General features: G+C 35.4%; 2 protein-coding genes across 4 annotated transcripts in view; both read left to right on the top strand.

The window, feature by feature from the left end:
* Nucleotides 1–15,864, top strand: part of LOC131439199 (thyroid adenoma-associated protein homolog) — a 120,661-nt gene extending 104,797 nt beyond the window's left edge. For all 3 annotated transcript variants that reach the window (XM_058609941.1, XM_058609940.1, XM_058609942.1), the window contains 2 exons: nucleotides 15,308–15,473; nucleotides 15,536–15,864. In XM_058609941.1, the coding sequence (XP_058465924.1) occupies nucleotides 15,308–15,432 (125 nt within the window). In that variant the 3' untranslated portion in view covers nucleotides 15,433–15,473; nucleotides 15,536–15,864. The remainder of the gene's footprint in view (nucleotides 1–15,307; nucleotides 15,474–15,535) is intronic.
* Nucleotides 1–20,890, top strand: part of LOC131439201 (uncharacterized) — a 600,687-nt gene that overhangs the window by 105,800 nt on the left and 473,997 nt on the right. The gene's annotated exons all lie outside the window — the stretch shown is intronic.

The following is a 20,890-nucleotide window of genomic DNA, read 5'->3' as shown; positions in this document are numbered from 1 at the left end:
TATCCTCTTATCCAACTTCTGGCGGTACTCTGCAGCTACCCCTTCAGTTGGCAAGCGTTGGAACGAATCGTTCTGTTGTTTCTTGAACTCGTGACGCTGGATAATCGCGCCCGAATTTTTGCAACTACAAGATAATGATCTGAGTGGACGTTCGGACCTCTGAAAGACCTCACATCAATAACGTCCGATAAATGTCGACCATCGACCAGTACGTGGTCTATCTGGGAGCAGGTGTCACCACTCGGGTGTCCTCAGGTGTGTTTGCGGATATTCTCGCGTGCGAAGTAGGTACTGCTGATTGCCATTCCCTTAGCAGCAGCGAAGGTCACAAGCCGCAGACCTGCCTTCTCAATGCTGGCACGATGCAGCACTTGCTGTTCATAGCCATCACAACCATCCTCCTTTACCAGAGCTTTGGACCTGTACCTTAGGTTCTCCAAAGTTTCACGTTTTCGGACACGATGCTGTTGCGCTGCAATACACTCCGCGCGTGCGGGTCGTGATAGAAGCCTTCCCAAGTAACATTTTTAATATTATTAAATACTTGTAGCTGTCTTCAATGCTACATAATAAATCTTGCAATAAAACTTTAAACTCAACGAAAACCTACTGAAAACCTCTATAAGAGCATGTTCCTGCAAAGTGGACCATTCTTCATAAGGTTTATAAACCAAAATGAAGAATCAGCATAAACCTGCTTTAAAACTCCAAATTCAAGAAAATTTTGAAACCAGCTTTACGATCAACATTAAATTTCTTTGGATGGAATGAATTCCGCTATGAATAAACTGTCGTTTTGATGATATTTTTCTTGACTATGTGTGTCATGTCTACTTTGAATGCAATCAGTAAGAATAATTTTTAATTACGAGTTTGAGACCTTTTCCGAACGTAAAAATTTTATGCGCTTTTATTTTTATCGTGAATGTAAGGATAAAAATAAGAATTATAACTAATCGCCTTGAAATAAATGCGGTTTTTGCGAAAGTCTCCATGATTTATGAAAATTATTTTTTGTGATTCATCGTCATTTTTGTATAAAACTATTCTGTGGCGATAAAACTTGTGCATACGATCTGAAAATGAATCATGAAAGTCCAACATATTTCCTCGTTTTTGCATTTCGAAGTTTATTTGATGTCAATAAATGCCATGAAATTCCTTTTAATGCAAATTACACTTAACCTAAGAAGCAATAAATCAAATAGTCTACAACTAATGTGTCATAAATGTACTTTAGAACCCTCAAATTTACTCTGAGTGAAATTGTCATAGAAAATCGTCACCGTCATCGCACACACACAAAACTAGATTTATGAAAGAATTTAACTGGCAGTAATGTTTTAAAGAAAATGTTTGAAAGCAATATTAAGAGTGTTTGCATGGTTTTATTCTAGTGCAAATTGTTTTATTTTCATTTTATTTTTAGTGCAGGTAAAGGGTTTTATAGATGCTTTGAAAACTATGATATTACTGGTTAAAAGACACTTATTATAGTTGGCATAAAACAGGTAGTGATTGAAAAATCAATTACAAAACTCCTATAAATTATAATCAAAACCATAAGGCATTCGAATTGTTACTTGGGTTAGGATTATAACTCAATCTTGGCAAAGTTTCAGTGAAAAGATTAATACATTCGGAGCAGTGAATTGCTTCGAATGTATTAATCTTTCCACTCTGGAACTTTGCCAAGATTTAGATAAAATCCTAAGGATTCTTTTTTCAACTAAAAAAAGAAAAAAAATAGGCCCAAGTTTGAAATAATTTTATTGGATTTTTATTTTTTTACTAAATTTATTTTTTTACCTTATTTTATATTTATAAAAAATAGGTATAGAATTCGCTCAAACTTTCGAAAAATTTTCCGAGGCCCGGAGGGCCGAATGTCATATACCAATCGATTCAGCTCGACGAGCTGAGCAAATGTCTGTGTGTGTGTCTGTATGTGTGTTGTCAACTAAGAGGTCGAGATCTCAGAGATGGCTGGACCGATTTTGATCAAACTAGTCGCAAATGAAAGGTCTCCCCGTCACCCAGAACGCTATTGAATGGTTTTGAGATCGGATGTTTACTTTTTGAGTTATACGAAGTTTTATGTCAAAAGTTTCAGTTTTTTGACAGTATCTGTCACATTTGACCTTGAAAACAGAATATGTTTCCAGACTTAGATTTCGCTCGGTAATACCTATCCAACAAGCCATAGATTGTTAACATCCGTCTATTTTTAACGGAGATATCGATATTTTTGTGTAAGCCTTATTCCAGTAGAAGAAATTTTGAGCGCTGTATGAAAAAGCAATACTTGGGAGCAACATGAAACACGATTTTTTATACTGTTACATATAATTGTTTCTAAGTACCCAAAAGACTGTGTACAGCATCTTTTTTTATGACAATTTGCCTCGGACCAATTTTAGCACGGTTCATTTTTGGCAACATAATCTTGCGAATATGGCATATGTAAACCAGATGATACCAGCATTATCGAGTTGGAAGTAATTCCATAATTATATTGATTTAAACTATTTACAGCAATAAATGCTGGAAGAACATGACTTCCATATACCATACGACTCAGTTCGTCGAGATCAGCAAATGCGTGTGTGACAAATAATTTCACTCAATTTTCTCGGAGATGGTTAAACCGTTTTCTACAAACTCAGATTCATATGAAAAGTCGTATACTCCCAAACAATGTTCCTGAATTACGTTTGGATCCGACTGCTGATTGCGGAACCACAGGATGATATGTGAAACGAAATTGAAATAATGCAATTAATTTTTCTCGTAGATGGCTGAACCGATCTAAGATTCAAACGAAATCTAAGAATCATCTATGATTCAAATGAGAGGTCTTAAAATCCTATAAAACCTCTTACTTTTTAGTCAGATCCGACTTCTGGTTTAGAAAATGCAGGGTGATTAGTATAAAAATGTCCATTTCACATAAATTAATCAGGTTTATCGGGTTAGCAGATTTGGATAGTCGATTACCAAATAAATTTATTTCAGTTTGAGCGGTATTCGTTTTTGGATTCGGAATGTACCCCCAAATTTTAATTCGCACTACAATTTCTCAAAGATGTCTACACACTCCTCAGGTGAATTTAACTGATTTCGGCTACACTGATTTTAGAATTCCGGTTCCAGTATCGAATCGATTCTCAAAGCTCAATCATTTTCTCAAAAAAGACCAAATCGAACTTCAAAAACAAATATTACAGGACTTAAGGTCCCATACAAAATCGGTGAATTTTATCCGATTCTGGAATTACAGATGATGAGTTTATAAATTTCATATAAATTGTTTGGCGTAATAATTTATGACCATTCGAATCATTTTGGGCTATGCTAATTCCTGAATACCGGCTCTGGAAGTACCATAAATAATGACGAAAAACTCTAAAGTGGAACATACTTCGACATCTCATAGAATGTTCAATCGATTGTCACACGCTAAGATTGAAATTCGATATGTTTTGCATTTTCGGCATTACAGGGTAATGAGTGATTAAAATCTCAATTTGCCGTTTAAAACGACGATAATTAAAATAATGTCATGAGAACTAAAACACCTAAGAATATCCATGCAAAAACACATGCGTATTGATAAAAAAAGGTATCATCTCACTGCTAGTGGATTAATCACGTTTTTCATTAAATATACTACAAAGGAAGTTTTGTGGAATCACTTATTTGAAAGCTAAGGAAAGACGCACATTTCATGTTTTGGACGAATTTTCGCATCCAGTTCGGGAGAATCGGAGTAAAATGTGCAAAAAAGAATGAATAAAGAGTGCACTTGATTTTCTCAGATACCGCTCCACCGATTTACTTGAATTAAGATTTAAATTAAAAGCCTTATAGTCTCAAAGGTTGGTCTTAAATTTCATTTTGATCCGACTTCCGGTAAAATGTGCAAAATGAACTAAAAACGTTCAAAAGATTTTCTGAAAGGTCTTGCAACCCAGATAATCTTATTAAAGGCTATGGCAGGATAAGCATGTGGAATCTGCCCCCAAAGGGAATTTATAATGTTATACCACATTCAAAAGGTCATAGACTAGAAACAATTTTCTCAAAGTTTCAACCCTTTAACTGCCATATTGACGGGGCTAGGATGGTTCTATTGATTTTTATTTTATTTGATTTTTGCAGAAACCGTTTACAATTTTGTTCAAAATTTTTGAAGATGTATTTCTTCCATTAAAAAATACTTGAAAATTTTGAAACATGTTGCCCCTCTTCCAATTTTTGCACCACCCTGGACTTTTTAGTGATAAATAAAAAATTTTTGGACATGTTAAATTGGTATGTTTTCATATTTTTTAAGAATGTGGACGACCACAATACTTGATTTTTTTCAATTAAGTAACAGTCGACCATGCGTCCCAATCAAGTTCTGTTAGAACGAAACGCATGGTGATTTGTTCTAGAAGTTTCTAGTAGTAGTCGACCTTACGTTCCCATCAAGTTCTGTTAAAAGGAAACGAATGGTGCTTTGTTCTAGTAGTTTATGTAACTCAAGCGCAGGGCTTAGAAATCAATGTAATGAAAAGGAGGAAATGAGTTTTAATCTTTGCATAATACATACACGATCATACTTCGGGTACAACCTAGAAAGCTACAAATCAAGAACTTACAAGCATGTGGTTCATATATGAATGATAGTAATATATGAACGTCGCGAGTATCACACATATGAAATTCGGTTACGGCAGTCAAGAACAAGAGCGGGTGTCAGTTTTTACGTGTTGCTGATATAACAGTTCGGCTGAAAAGTTCGTATCGTTCAATAGAAACACACATTTTTTTGCCAAAATTCGTTTTTATTATTCAACATAATTGCCATCAGAGGCGATACAGTGATTATAGCGATCTTCCAACTTTTCGATACCATTTTTGTAGTACGATTTGTCCTTTGCCTCAAAATAGGCCTCAGTTTCAGCGATTACCTCTTCATTGCTTCTAAATTTTTTACCAGCAAGCATTCTCTTTAGGTCTGAGAACAGGAAAAAGTCACTGGGGGCCAAATCTGGAGAATATGGTGGATGAGGGAGCAATTCGAAGCCCAATTCGTTCAATTTCAGCATGGTTTTTCGTTGTTGTTTTTGATCGATTGTGAGCTCACGCGGCACCCATTTTGCACAAAGCTTTCTCATATCCAAATATTCGTGAATAATATGTCCAACACGTTCCTTTGATATCTTTAGGGTGTCAGCTATCTCGATCAACTTCACTTTACGGTCATTGAAAATCATTTTTTCACGTTTTCATCGGTAACCGCCTCTTTTGGACGTCCACTGCGTTCATCGTCTTCGGTGCTCATATGACCAGTACGAAATTTTGCAAACCACTTACGAATTGTTGCTTCGCGCGGTGCAGAGTCTGGATAACACTCATCAAGCCATTTTTTAGTATCGGCGGCACTTTTTACCTTTTTTTATATATATAAAAAATAGGTATAGAATTCGCTCAAACTTTCGAAAAATTTTCCGAGGCCCGGAGGGCCGAATGTCATATACCAATCGATTCAGCTCGACGAACTGAGCAAATGTCTGTGTGTGTGTATGTGTGTGTGTCTGTATGTGTGTTGTCAACTAAGAGGTCGAGATCTCCGAGATGGCTGGACCGATTTTGATCAAACTAGTCGCAAATGAAAGGTCTCCCCGTCACCCAGAACGCTATTGAATGGTTTTGAGATCGGATGTTTACTTTTTGAGTAATACGAAGTTTTATGTCAAAATTTTCAGTTTTTCAACAGTATCTGTCACATTTGACCTTGAAAACAGAATATGTTTCCAGACTTAGATTTCGCTCGGTAATACCTATCCAACAAGCCATAGATTGTTAAAATCCGTCCATTTTTAACGGAGATATCGATATTTATGTGTAAGCCTTATTCCAGTAGAAGGAATTTTGAGCGCTGTATGAAAAAGCAATGCTTGGGAGCAACATGAAACACGATTTTTTATACTGTTACATATAATTGTTTCTAAGTACCAAAAAGACTGTGTACAGCATCCTTTTTTATGACAATTTGCCACGGACCAATTTTAGCACGGTTCATTTTTGGCAACATAATCTTTCGAATATGGCATATGTAAACCAGATGATACCAGCATTATCGAGTTGGAAGTAATTCCATAATTATATTGATTTAAACTATTTACAGCAATAAATGCTGGAAGAACATGACTTCCATATACCATACGACTCAGTTCGTCGAGATCAGCAAATGCGTGTGTGACAAATAATTTCACTCAATTTTCTCGGAGATGACTAAACCTTTTTCTACCAACTCATATGAAAAGTCGTATTCTCCCAAACAAGGCTCCTGAATTATGTTTGGATCCGACTTCTGATTGCGGAATTACAGAATGATATGTGAAACGAAATTGAAATAATGCAATTAATTTTTCTCGTAGATGGCTGAACCGATCTAAGATTCAAATGAAATCTAAGAATCATCTATGATTCAAATGAGAGGTCTTAAAATCCTATAAAACCTCTTACTTTTTAGTATGATCCGACTTCTGGTTTAGAAAATGCAGGGTGATTAGTATAAAAATGTCCATTTCACATAAATTAATCAGGTTTATCGGGTTTGCAAATTTGGATAGTCGATTTCCAAATAAATTTATTTCAGTTTAAGCGGTATTCTTTTTTGGATTCGGAATGTACCCCCAAATTTTAATTTGCACTACAATTTCTCAAAGATGTCTACACACTGCTCAGGTGAATTTAACTGATTTCGGCTACACCGATTTTAGAATTCCGGTTCCAGTATCGAATCGATTCTCAAAGCTCATTCATTTTCTCAAAAAAGACCAAATCGAACTTCAAAAACAAATATTACAGGACTTAAGGTCCCATACAAAATTGGTGAATTTTATCCGATTCTGGAATTACAGATGATGAGTTTATAAAGTTCATGTAAATTGTTTGGTGTAATAATTTATGGCCATTCGAATCATTTTGGGCTATGCTAATTCCTGAATACCGGCTCTGGAAGTACCATAAATAATGACGAAAAACTCTGAAGTGGAACTTACTTCGACATCTCATGGAATGTTCAATCGATTGTCGCACGCTAAGATTGAAATTCGATATGTTTTGCAGTTTCGGCATTACAGGGTAATGAGTGATTAAAATCTCAATTTGTCGTTTAAAACGACGATAATTAAAATAATGTCATGAGAACTAAAACACCTAAGAATATCCATGCAAAATCACATGCGTATTGATAAAAAAAAGGTATCATCTCACTGCTAGGTGGATTAATCACGTTTTTCATCATAAAGTAGTGTTTCATCAACACACAAAATTCCTTTTTTTCCATTTTTTTTCACAATAACAAAAGTAGCTTCACTCAAAATGCAATATCTCACAAACTAATAATCAGACAGCTGTCAAATTTATACACGTATCTTTTGAAGGTTGGTACTAACTGAAAATGATATGGATTTAATTCTAGTGGCGCCCTCTCATAGAAACGATATGAACTTTTCAGCCGATCTGTTATGTAATGAAAGAATAATGAAAGAAAGAATGAAAATTTCGTTTCAAAGTTTCAAAAGTGACTGTATATAATTCGATAATTCGATAGTGTTTCATGAAATGGTCAAATCGTTTTGCACTCGTACAACGCGGTTTCCTTTTTGCCAGCTTGGTACATTTCATATGCATATCGAATTGAAACAACAGCGAATTGAATTTTTCTTTTTATATTGATGTCAAATAGAAGTAGTCATTGATGAAGGTTGGAATCGATTACTTAGAATTATTTACTGTACATATCATTTAAAAGAAAATGGGATAAAAATTGTTATAAAAATACATTGCTATTTGAAAGCACACACTTGCTCTCTGATTATTTTCGTTTATTCTATAGACTTAACATCGTCACTTCTTTTATTGATAGTCGTTGGTAGCTGTTCTGATTCAAGCATTTCCGACAATATTTCTGCCGGTCTCACCTCTCTGGATAAAAACCGAGCATGAGATAAGTAGTAAATCATGGCGGCCACGTGTGAACAGCAACCAACAGTTCTATTGCCAATAGCGCATTCAAAGCAACGGCACTGGGTTCCCAAATATCCAGTCGAGTTTGGAGTGTACTCGATATAGCACTTGTAAGTTTTGTAAAATGAGATACAGCTTATTACGGGCCCAAATAGCTTTTTCGTGATCTGTGTATCTTCATTTGATCATCTCGTTATAAAACTTTAAATCCAAAATTGCTTAGCAGAACATCCTACTCAAAAGCTTCTATTCCAGAGCTGCTATATTCCGATACTTGTTGCTCTCGTTCCAATCCAAGGATTGATGATATTACCTTATTAGAACTTTCCGTTCGCAATTTGAACAAAAATACGATTAAATCTTTCTCATTGACACCAACATATCACAAAGCTCTATGATATTTGGCCATGTTAAACCAGTAAAATCCTGGAGGCGTTCCTCTGAGATTGAATAATCACTTACTGAGATGATTGGTACATGAGACGCCATTATGTATTCTCAGATATTTTTTTCTGGAAAGTACGGACCTTTCCACACAATATACCCAAAAATTAAAGAAATCGATTCAGTGAATCAAGTTTTTTAATGGACATGGTCGATAAATGCATGACTTGTAATTATATAAAAGGTTATAAATCAAAAACGAAAAATAACGCATCGCTTTTTTATATCTGTTTTTGTTTCCAATTTAAAATTAAAATAAAAAGCGCTCTCAGTCTACAAACCATGAAAACCATCATAAAGATATTCGATTGACGTTTTCAAACACAAAACTTCAACTTTATCTTTATCATACACTAGCTGACCCGTCGAACTTCGTCTCGCCCGTTTTTTTTTAATTTATGTTTTCGGACAGTAGAATTGTCAAACGTTATGCTGTTAATGTATCTTTCCAGTATTTTACTGAATACTTGGCTGCGATGAATTCATAAAAAATTGTGAATATGTTAAAAGCTTTTGTTACGCAAAAATAAAGCGAATGCACCGCGAATCATCTTTTGAGTCAGTGCATCGAATAGCGATTGTTGATCTCTCTCAGACTATGGTTTCGACATATGGAATAAAAAGTGAAGCAAAAATAACTGAGATGACTACTTTAAATTGATTAGAACAAATTTACAAAAGCTGCCCTCGCGACTTGTAGTTCGTCACTTCTCGCTAGTCTGGTGATATTATTTAATCATGTTCGATGAATGTTCGTAGCGTGACAATCACAGGAAAAAATTTCCATTAACAATTTAGCGATAAAATTTTATTTTTACTTTTAATGTATGACTTCTGGTAAGTCAGTAACTATTTAGTAAATTTTTTGGTGTGGGGGAGTGTGGTGGGCAAAAAAAAATTAACATATCAAAGACTCGGATGTTTCGCATCGCTAAGTTCGACTCCTCTGGTAGACGGTAAAAGTTTAGATGCGAGAAATCTTCTTCTTACTTAAATGAACCTAGTTACGTCGAATTTTCCGCACTTTATCTTCAAATCCTTACTCCTCCTTGAGTACTATGATTAGTTTGATATTGTTAAAAAATCGAATGATAAAATGAGTAATTCTTGGACATTCGAAAGTTCAAGTTACCATTCTTTTAAATATTGTATCCATTAACTTTTACATGAACACTGCATTCGTTTAATAGTTTTATCAATAGTCATCTCATTAGTCAATACCACATAATTTTGTTTAGTACCCCACCTATAATTAATGAATGGTGGAGTTCGGCACTGAGAATCTATATCAGAAAGTTTTATATGAAAATAATGTGCAGTTCTTCTGTTATAGAGAAGTGAAGATGAGGAGTGATTGTACCAGTATGCAGCTTCTCGTTCGAGTCAATGCATAAAATCTCACAACTAATGGTTTTCAATCCACCAGAATTTACCCGACGCAAACGAACTTCAGCATGCTAAATTCAAAGCAAACCTCTATGATTGATCTCATTATTTAAACAGCAGAATCTTATCATTGATTCGTACAAAAATCGTTCTATTTATAAGGTGATTTGTTCAATTCACGCCTACGATGGCCAACAATAAACAACTAACTGATTACATTGCACACAATGCATCTTCTGGTAAACAGTATCAGAACTTTTGATCATGTTTACGGTATAGCTAGAACACTCATATGCGTTCCATCATTGAATCATTTGGCAATCAATAATGTTGATACCCAATTAAGCACGTGGCTCGAAATGACGAATCACATGAATTCACACAAAACAACTCGTTGCGCGCCAAATGATTCTTTCAACGATCTAGTATTCCTTTCTTCGACGGCCAAACACTTATGCAACTCGTTATGCGCCAAACACCTATCGATGATCTAGCAATCATTGGCGACTTTTTCAGTGGAAAATTCCATTGTCCATACAAAATAACTTTATTGGTTTTTCCCACTTTTCCGGTAAGTTTTCCTAATTTTTTTGATGTATGAACCCGGTCGGGGTAAAAACTGATCAAACAAAAAAAAGCATCTCAATCCGTCCATCCGTTCTTACGTGATGCGATTACAAAGAATGATCTCTGCATTTTTATATATATAGATTGTTCCAGAAAACTATACAGGGTCCGTCACTCGAAGTGTAACCAATTAAAAAGGCCATAAATTCAGTTTGGAAAATTACTTTTACTTAATTCAAAGTACAAAATGTGTAAAAATAATACAAAATTCAGAATCAATTCACTTTTGCTCGATATGACCACCTTTTGCCTTGACTTGATGACTTGAGAGATCGAAGGAGTTGCTTCGTTTGGCCGAATGTGACTTGCAGGTATTTTGGCCCACTCGCGGACAATAACTTTTTTCAGCACCTCGAGACTGGTGTATCTTTTAGTTCGGACTTCGCTCTCCAAAATGGCCCAAAGAGAATAATCCATTGGATTCGCATCTGGTGAATTCGAGAGCCATTGTGTGGACGTGATGAAGTTCGGAAAGTAAACCCTATCGTTTTGAGAGTTTACGAATTGCTCAATTGGAAAAATTTTCTCGTCAGAAAATACAATGTTCGGAAATTGACCGCTTTCGGCCAAACGAAGCAACTCCTTCGCTCTCTCAAGTCATCAAGTCAAGGCAAAAGGTGGTCATATCGAGCAAAAGTGAATTGATTCTGAGTTTTGTATTATTTTTACACATTTTGTACTTTGAATTAAGTAAAAGTAATTTTCCAAACTGAATTTATGGCCTTTTTAATTGGTTACACTTCGAGTGCCGAACCCTGTAGACATCCCTCGATAACATATCTTTGTAATAACTTTTGACACTGTAATGTAATTTTCATTCTTTCTTTCATTATGCTTTCATTACATACATCAGCAACATGTAAAAAACTGACATCCGCTCTAGTTCTTGACTGCCGTAACCGAGTTTCATATGTGTGATACTCCCGACGTTCATATTTTACTACCATTCATATATGAACCCCATGCCAGTAAGTTTTTGCTTTGTAGCATTGTAGGTTGTACCCGAAATATGATCGTGTATGTATTATGCAAAGATTGAAACTCATTTCCTCCTTTTCGTTACTTTGATTTCTAAGCCCTGAGCTTGAGTTGCATAGACCACTAGAACAAAGCACCATGCGTTTCTTTCTAACAGAACTTGATGGGAACGCTTGGTCGACTGTTATTTATTCTTTAGAAAAAATCAAATATTATGGTCGACCACTTTTTTTTATAAATATGAAACTTTAACATGTCCAAAATTTATTTTTTCACAAAAAATCCGGTCGAACTACACAAATCGAGAGTCATTTTACACTAGGCAACTGAATAAACCGGCTTCCGGCTATCCTGGTTCCCGGTCTCCGGTTCCAGAAGCGCCGGAAATAGTGGTCATATATTCCAAAATGGATCTCACCCGCTTTTCTCAGCGATGGTTTGATCGATTTCCACAAACTTAGATTCAAACGAAAGGTCTCACGATTCCATATGGAATTCGTGAATTTTATTTTATTCAGATGTTTCGGAGTTATAGGGTAAAGTGTGTTCGATATTGCACACCGTCACTTGTACCGGCGTAACAAAAGCCGTTAAAAAATTCTAAACTCACTTTTCTCAGATCTCACTCACTTTTCTCAGAGTTTGCAGAACCGACATTTCCAATATTAGGGTCAAATGTAAGGTCTCATGGTCCTACAAAAAATTATTGCATATTTTCGGTTACAACAAAAATTCAAACCGTTGATGACAAAATCGTATAAAAAGTTCAAAATTCAAATAAAAACTAGTAGAGTTTGTACGTTATGTTAGTTGGTGGCCGTACGTACCGAATTCTATTAAATCGGTTCTTGGGTTCCGGTGCTGGTACCCGAGTAAAGTCTAACATCAAAATGAGAACAAATTGAAATCTGATTATGATGGCAACATCAGATTGAAATCCTAATATGATATCGACTCAGCAAATTTTCAATTAATATCACATTATGTTATCATTTTGCTGTTTAAAGGCAAAAGTTTAGTGAAACTCAAAAAATGAAAATATTAAAATCAACAACTTAATGAATCCCCAAGTAGCACATGTAACTTGTTCATAAAAATAAAAACAAAACAGATGCTGCGTTTTCAATAAGTACGATGATCAACTTCACCATAAATATCGAAATGCACTTAGATTTTGAGTAGATATAGTGAGTTTAAAGAAGATTGAATTCTATATTTTAACTCTCGTTACTGTACTGACAAGTTGTTTGGCAACCCTTCGTAAGTCGCACAAGCTCCGCCTCTTACGCTTGTCAGGTCACATAGCAGTTACAATGCACGTTGCAAAGTCTTCAACTTGTTCCAAGAATTTGTGTCATATAAGTTACTGTCATTGAAGTGTAATAACGTGTGCTACTTGGGTCCATTGAAATTGAGCAAATTTCAAATGACAACACAAAAATACAAAGTTAAGTTTCAATGGAAGAATTATTCCTTCAATCCTTTGTTGCCTTTTACAAAAATGCTTTGACATCCTGCCGAGATCCTGCAGTTGACCGCAATCATAACCGCGAAGAAACGATTTTTTCCAACGAGAATATTAGCGTCAAACCACACGTCTGTGAGGCATTAGATAAGTCGGCGATCATCGATACCACGTTTGTCTAAAGCAGGTCAATCTGAATAGTGGCTTTGGCATTCCCATCTCGCTGATCGTCTGCCGTAGAAGCTTATTTCAGAAGTTGATATGAGAAATATATTTGACGTCATCGATTTCCTCCTAGATACGTTAACTATTCGGTATTGTAACAATTTTGGCGCTCAGTTAAAAAAAAATGTTTCGATATTTGTAATCATACGACGTCGCGAAGTTCATTCCAAAGTTTTTAGACCATTATTTTCAGTGCATCCAGAAATCGGGGACCTGGATGGCGAAAATAATCTACTCGCCAAACCCGTTCTGAAAATACCCATAACTTTATATCCAACAGTGTGGAAAATTCATTGTTTACGAAGTTCGAACATCGAACATTGAATGTCTCTGATTTCAGAACCTAGAGCTAATTCTTAATAATACTTTAGTGGTTTAGAGGAGCCTCCAAGAAAATATATGTTCAATTTGTATATTCCTAAGTAGTCCACAAACTGCGTTGAAGACATTCTTCAAAACAATTCTCATTTCTTGTTCTAAATACTTAGAACTTCATACATGATTGTATACGCTCGATACTATGAGAAGTATTTTATCAATCATCTAATAGATCTTGGAACTTTAATACACTTTTCTAAAGAAACCGTCTAACTAAAACATCATAATTTTGAGTCACAGGACTAATTCTGCATCAGATGATTCTAAATTAAAAGTCTACACAAGAACTAATAATTTACTGAAGAGATTCTGGTTCAATCTGTGGTCAGAAGAGAGATAAACGTTCATTATCCCAATTAGTCGAAAAAACCAATGATCTGGGATACCTTATTGCCGGATTCCTAATTCACGTTCCCTGTGTTGTAGAAGACTTCAATGTAAAACGTTCGGTCTTCAGAGCCTTTAAATTCGTATTTCAAAGTGATTACATGTGCGAGTCGTGTGAGATCAAGTAGATAACTCAATTTAATGTTCTAATGTTTGAATGCAACTGCTTTGGATATGAGAAGGACAAAGAGAACATTTTCATACTGTGCTCAAATAGCCACACTTCTATTCACAGTTGATGCGGGATGGAGGCGACGCAACGAGTGTGCATTGACAGAAACTACCTGCATACAATTTGGTGAAACAACACTGCTTGTCATATGACCGAACATTTTCCATCTACTTATAGCTAGCGCTTACAGTCCATAGCAATCGCAAAAAGTTCGCAATCACATCACCTAAGTTCGAAACCGGATTCTCTCCGCGGTAGTGTGGGGAAGATCGCATGAAATCTTTTTTCTTGTTTGCGACTAATGGAGATTGCATACAATCATTTTTTCTTGCTTGCGAGTAATATCGCCTACATGTATACTATCCCGGATCTTTTTTGGGTGTTCTATTTTTAGATTATGCTCGTGACGTGTCATTTCGAGAAAATCGACATCATATTAAGTTTTCAATGTGCTTTCACTGAGAGCAAAACTAGTTTCCAGTTTGATGTCACGCAGCATTTTTTTTGCTTTCGATTTTGATCTTTTAACCGTTAAAACGACCAAAACGATAGCAAATTAAGTAATCGATATATACGAACAGCACAACATCAAATTGAGTTTTCTTTTTAATCTCACACTCTACTCGGGTAGTGCTAGTTAATGCAAGATTATACTAGTTAATGCACAAACAATTGCTTTTAAAAATGGAAGAGAAACATTTTGAATAGAATACCACAGTATTGTATATAAGAATATAATGCATATGAGAAAGGCATCGTTAGACTATGTTCACACTATGAGTTAAAACAGGTTTTAACTCTGGTTTCATGTTTTAAGCGAAATAACATGTTTTACTTTTGCGTTATTTCATATTTATATATATATATATATATATATATATATATATATATATATATATATATATATATATATATATATATATATATATATATATATATATATATATATATATATATATATATATATATATATATATATATATATATATATTTATATATATATATATATATATATATATATATATATATATATATATATATATATATATATATATATATATATATATATATATATATTTATATATATATATATATATATATATATATATATATATATATATATATATATATATATATATATATATATATATATATATATATATATATATATATATATATATATATATATATATATATATATAATTATACATTTTCAGAAAACCTTTTACCAACCTACGCTCAGAGATTATATCTTCGAATTTTTTCAACAACTATGCTGTCGAAAAAGTTTACTGTGATTCATGTTTTAACTATTATGTGGTACTTATGTCGTACGAAATGACAACCGAGGATGTTGACGTAAATTTGTCTGAATATTCTAAGGTAAACCGTATTTTTTTCAAATGCAAGTATGTATAATATGACAGTGTTCTCTTTTATTCTAGTTTCGAATAATCAATAAGAATGAAATCAACATTTATGGCGAATCTATCTTATTGATAGAACAATGTAAAGAAGAAATACGGAGGTTAATTAATCTGCATAATGTACATATCGAAGAAAATATTGATCGAATTCTAGAGATTGCAGGACATCATTCCAAACAGAAAAAACACATTATGGCATGTTTGATTGAGGTTCGAAAACCTGCGAAACTAGTAAGCATTACCGATGACAAGCAGTTATTAGAAGATTAATGTAGAAATCATATCAAGCATGCCTGTACAATTGGAAATGGAAAAAATAGTTTAATAAAGTAATTTTAAGATTTTAATTTCTTCTTTTAAATTTGCACACTACCATTCTGAAGCTAATTAAGAAATTCACTTGAATTATTCCGAAATGTAGCAAAGAAGATGTCTGAAACTAGTGATCTATGAGGTGAAACGAATTTGCGAAAAACGGCTACTTCGAGCACAGAAATTAAAAACAATCAGAATAAACATATATTTTTTCACGTTCTTCATGGGTTGAATACGTTCAATATGGTATTTGTTTAGAGTATCTTATGTAATTTCCATCGGTTGAGTTCTCGCCTTTCTCTAATTGCTGGAGAAATCGACTTTCGAACGGAACCTCGGATAGCTGTAGTTTAATGTACCATTCGACTCAACTCAACAAGATCTGAAAATTTCTGCGAGTGTGCGTTTATATGCGTGAACTTTTCAAAGAATTTTTCACCGCTCATTTTTCTCGGAGTTGGCTGAACCGATTTCAACAAGCTTAGGCTCGTTTATGAGGCGCCTTTTCCAAATTAGCCATGTAGAAAAATGGGCAGAACTGAATCGTGAATATCTCGACTTGTATTACCGGCCGCAACATAATTCTTTCACTATCTCATCAAAACTATGATCAGGAATTTAGGATGATATTTTGAACAGTGAGAGATAACCACAAACAACTCAAAAATTAAGTTTTCTCAAACTTTGAAAATAACGCGGAAAACTCTTCACTTTTGCTTGGGTTTTTCGAACAAGGGCGACGATTTTGAGGTAGTCGAGTACATATCTTCAATTTAACGTTATAAAAGGGGAACCGTGGTCGAAAATCGATCATTTCATCGTTGGATGGAAGCAGACCTAGGTGCGAGAAGACGCATTCAAACAGCGGCATCGGAGAGCGTACCTTCTGTGTGGTAAGTGCCTATATGTGTGGCCGTTGGAACCGCCCAATTGTGAAAAAGCTACAAGCGAAATCACGTGAAAAGAAACCTCTTAAGAAAAATTGATTCAGTTTGGCATCATTTGGCACTGCGAGCGGATGTGTTGCGGTTTGTTCGCAAAGCTAGTATCAATTCAAACAAGAGCTATTGCGTCATATTACAAAGCTGCTGGTCGTTTGCATTGGAGAGGAAGAAAACGTGTTGCGTTTTGTTCGCAAAGCTAGTTTCAATTCAAACAAGAGCGATTGCGCGTCATACAACAGAGCTGCTGGCCGTCTGCATTGGAGATAAAGAAAACGAATAGTGGACAACATTATATAAAATCAACCATTCTAATGGCTCTGAATGTTATTTAAAAAACTATTAAGATTTCTCTTTTTGCAAATCGAAAGTAAAAATCAACAGCTTAGAGAAAATCCAAAATAATTTGATTTGCCAAAATAATTTGATCGTGCCTTTTCGCTGTGTGAAAATCGAGAAAAATGTCCCGAACTGTGCTAAATATCGTAAAGAATTCCACCATTTGGCCCTTCTAAAAAGCAGAAATGAATATTGTACAGCATCTTGATAGTTTATTCCAATGAATCTAAAGAACTATAAAGATTGCTTCTTTGTAAATCGAAAATTAAAATTAGCAGTGTAGTGCAAAGTTTTTTTTTGCAATTTTCACAGTGCTAAATTCGCCCATTTTTTAACCAGTGGGAGTTCGTTGTAAACTCTCTGCTGATTTGCTATAAAAATGCATAGCACCGACTCAGAAGCCATACCACATGAAAATTCGGTGCGGGAAATGCGCCGAATCTCACAATACCCACGATTGCCTACTAGATGGCATCACAGAAAAATGTGTGAACCAAGCGACCATCCATCTACTAGCAAATCGTGTCCCAAGCGTGCTGAGTTCCCAAAAATTCGACAACAGGCGTCCAGTAAACAATCAACGCGCAAGAATATTCCACAGAAGGATGAAATTAATTTCCCTCGGCTTGCTCACTCAGGAGCAAAACTGCTGAATTGTTCGACTTTCTTCAAGAGAAGAATGTCGATATTGCTATTTTAAGTGAAACTCATCTTAAACCGGAAATTTCTATTTTTATATCCAATTACAGAATTCACAGGCTCGACAGGACAACTACCAGAGGAGGGGGAGTTGCCATTGCCATTAAACGATCTATTCAGCACATGCTTCTGCCTGCTTTTAAATTGCAACTTATAGAATCCATCGGAATTGAGACTACAACGACGATGGGACCCATCATCATCATTGCAGCGTACTGCCCCAAACAAACCAATCTTCGAGATGGCACGTGTGCATCATTGAAGCGAGATCTGGCTATGCTCACTCGACGACAGAACAAATTCATTATTCCTGGGGACCTGAACGCACGGCATGAGCTGTGGGGAAACAAAAGACAGAATCGAAACGGATTCGTACTTGCCGAAGATTACAAAGCTGGACAGTACAACATCCTCGCTCCGGATCAACCAACGCGACTTTCCAGATCGGGAGTTCCTTCCATTTTGTATATATTTATCAGCAACATCGCCATAGACAAGGGTGGAATCACGTAAGGTGATTATCACCAAGTGATTATAACTTTTGAAAATTTGGAATCATGTGTAATATGAGCACGTAACATTAAATCTTTCACACATTTCAGACCATGTAAAATATTCAAGAGTAAATCTTTCCCACACTTCAGACCACACGCACTTGACAAATTTCCATAAAACACGTACTCGACAAATTTCCACTCGACACCAAGTCATGAAACCCAGAAACCCACTTGAAATATAAACTTCACCTACATAAGGCGATTAAATTGTCAGCACTTACTTCAGTCCAACGAAAAACACCGCATTCATACGACAAATATAAACAAGGAAACATAAGCATCAAATATCACCCAAAAACAAAACAGTTATGTCATTTCCCCGCTTCTCCACGTTCCACACCTCTACACCTCTCTCAAACAGTGCCATATGGCATGACCTAGAATAACAGTAACCCAGGAAAACACACTGACTCGAACCGACACTCACGAGAGTTAAACCTGACTACTCTCAACCTCCCCTTTCTGTATCACACTCACACACTTGCCTAGAAACATTACTCACTCTCTCCTACTCAAATACAATACAATGACCGAGACATGTCATTGGTTAAATCAAATTTACGCTGCGCGTTCTAACTCCTCCCCCCGGATTTTTAGCAATCCATACTGTAAATTACAACTAGCTAAGTTAGGAGAGTATAGGCTATAAATAAGTGAATATTAAAATAAAGAAGAGAGATTCGTTTTAAAATTGAACATGAACGTTTTATTATTAAACATGTAAGGTGATAATCACCAAGTTTTGTCACCACTGCTGAAAGGCTAACATCACTATCAAATGTTGGCATTACGTAAGGTGATAGTCACCACGATTTAATCACCTTCATATCAAAATGGAGGTGATAGCAATTTAGTTATCACTTTTAGTAGTGATTTGATTTTTTGAACAGTGGCTGTATAAATTATTGTCCGTTAGGTGAATTTTAAGCCACTGATATAAACATAACCTACAAAAATTGGTCGGAGAGGATAATTTTTCAATAAAATTCGTACTGATATTGTGTCAAAATTAAATACCAAAATGAAAAGTAACTTAGTTTGTATAGTTTAAAAAATTCATAGAATGAAATTTATCAATTAAATCAATTCAAAATAAATAAAAGTGGTTTTGCCTTTCTCTATAGAAAGGTATTAGAATTGATGGAAAAACCGACTTTCGAACGGGGCCTCGGAGACCCCTAGTGTTATATACCATTCGACTCAGCTCGACGAGATCGGAAAATGTCTGTGTGTGTGTATGTGTGTGCACTTTTCGAAGATATTTGAACGCGCTCAATTTTCTCAGAGATGGCTAAACCGATTTTAACAAACTTGGGCTCGTTTGAAAGCTACTGTCGGGCCATTGATCAAGTTCGAAGATCAAATGGCTGTGACTTTTGGTTTCGGAGATATGATTGTATAAGTGACGTAACCGACAAAAGGCGTTGAATTTGAACGCGCTCAATTTTCTCAGAGATGGCTGAACCGATTTTAACAAACTTGGGCTCGTTTGAAAGGTACTATCGGGCCATTGATCAAGTTCGAAGATCAAATGGTTGTGACTTTTGGTTCCGGAGATATGATTGTATAAGTGACGTAACCGACAAAAAGCGTTGTATTTGAACGCGCTCAATTTTCTCAGAGATAACTGAACCGATTTTAACAAACTTGGGCTCGTTTGAAAGCTACTGTCGGGCCATTGATCAAGTTCGAAGATCAAATGGTTGTGACTTTTGGTTCCAGATATATGATGGTATAAGTGACGTAACCGACAAAACACATTGATTTTTACCGCTCTTATATATATATGGGTGCCAAAATTTTAGGATCACCTCTATTTTCGTTAAGTTCTAGTGCTCAAAAGTTTAAGCACCTCGAAAAAAGCCTTCATGCAAAATTTGAGCTAAATCGGACATGCGTAAGGGGTGCTGCCCGGTGGTAAAGGTTTGACAATTTTCGACCTTGAAAAAGCACCATAGGGGGGAAGACTAAGACTAAGAACTAAGAAGGCTTTTTTTTAGATTAGCATCACTGATTACAAATAGGCAACCCAAATGTCAAGCACTAGTTTGGAAAAATGATGCTGACTCTGTGACATAAACACTGAAGCATGCTTTTGTGAACTACTCGAATCAATCTGCATAAATTGTTGTCAAAATTAGTGTCCAAAAATATTTAATAAAAGTATGAAACATATTTTCATGAGACTGTTATGAAAGAAGAGAAAGGCATTATCACACCACTAGGTGGATTAAGAAGGGTTTTGCCTTTCTCTATAGAAAGGTATTAGAATTGCTGGAAAAACCGACTTTCGAACGGAGCCTCGGAGACCCATAGTGTTATATACCATTCGACTCAGCTCGACGAGATCGGAAAATGTCTGTGTGTGTGTGTGTGTGTATGTGTGTGTGTGTGTATGTGTGTATGTGTGTGCACTTTTCGAAGATATTTGAACGCGCTCAATTTTCTCAGAGATGGCTCAACCGATTTTAACAAACTTGGGCTCGTTTGAAAGCTACTATCGGGGCATTGATCAAGTTCGA

The sequence above is a fragment of the Malaya genurostris genome, chromosome 3, assembly GCF_030247185.1.
Source record: "Malaya genurostris strain Urasoe2022 chromosome 3, Malgen_1.1, whole genome shotgun sequence".
NCBI lineage: Eukaryota > Metazoa > Arthropoda > Insecta > Diptera > Culicidae > Malaya > Malaya genurostris.
This window is presented reverse-complemented; position numbering and strand designations above follow the sequence as displayed.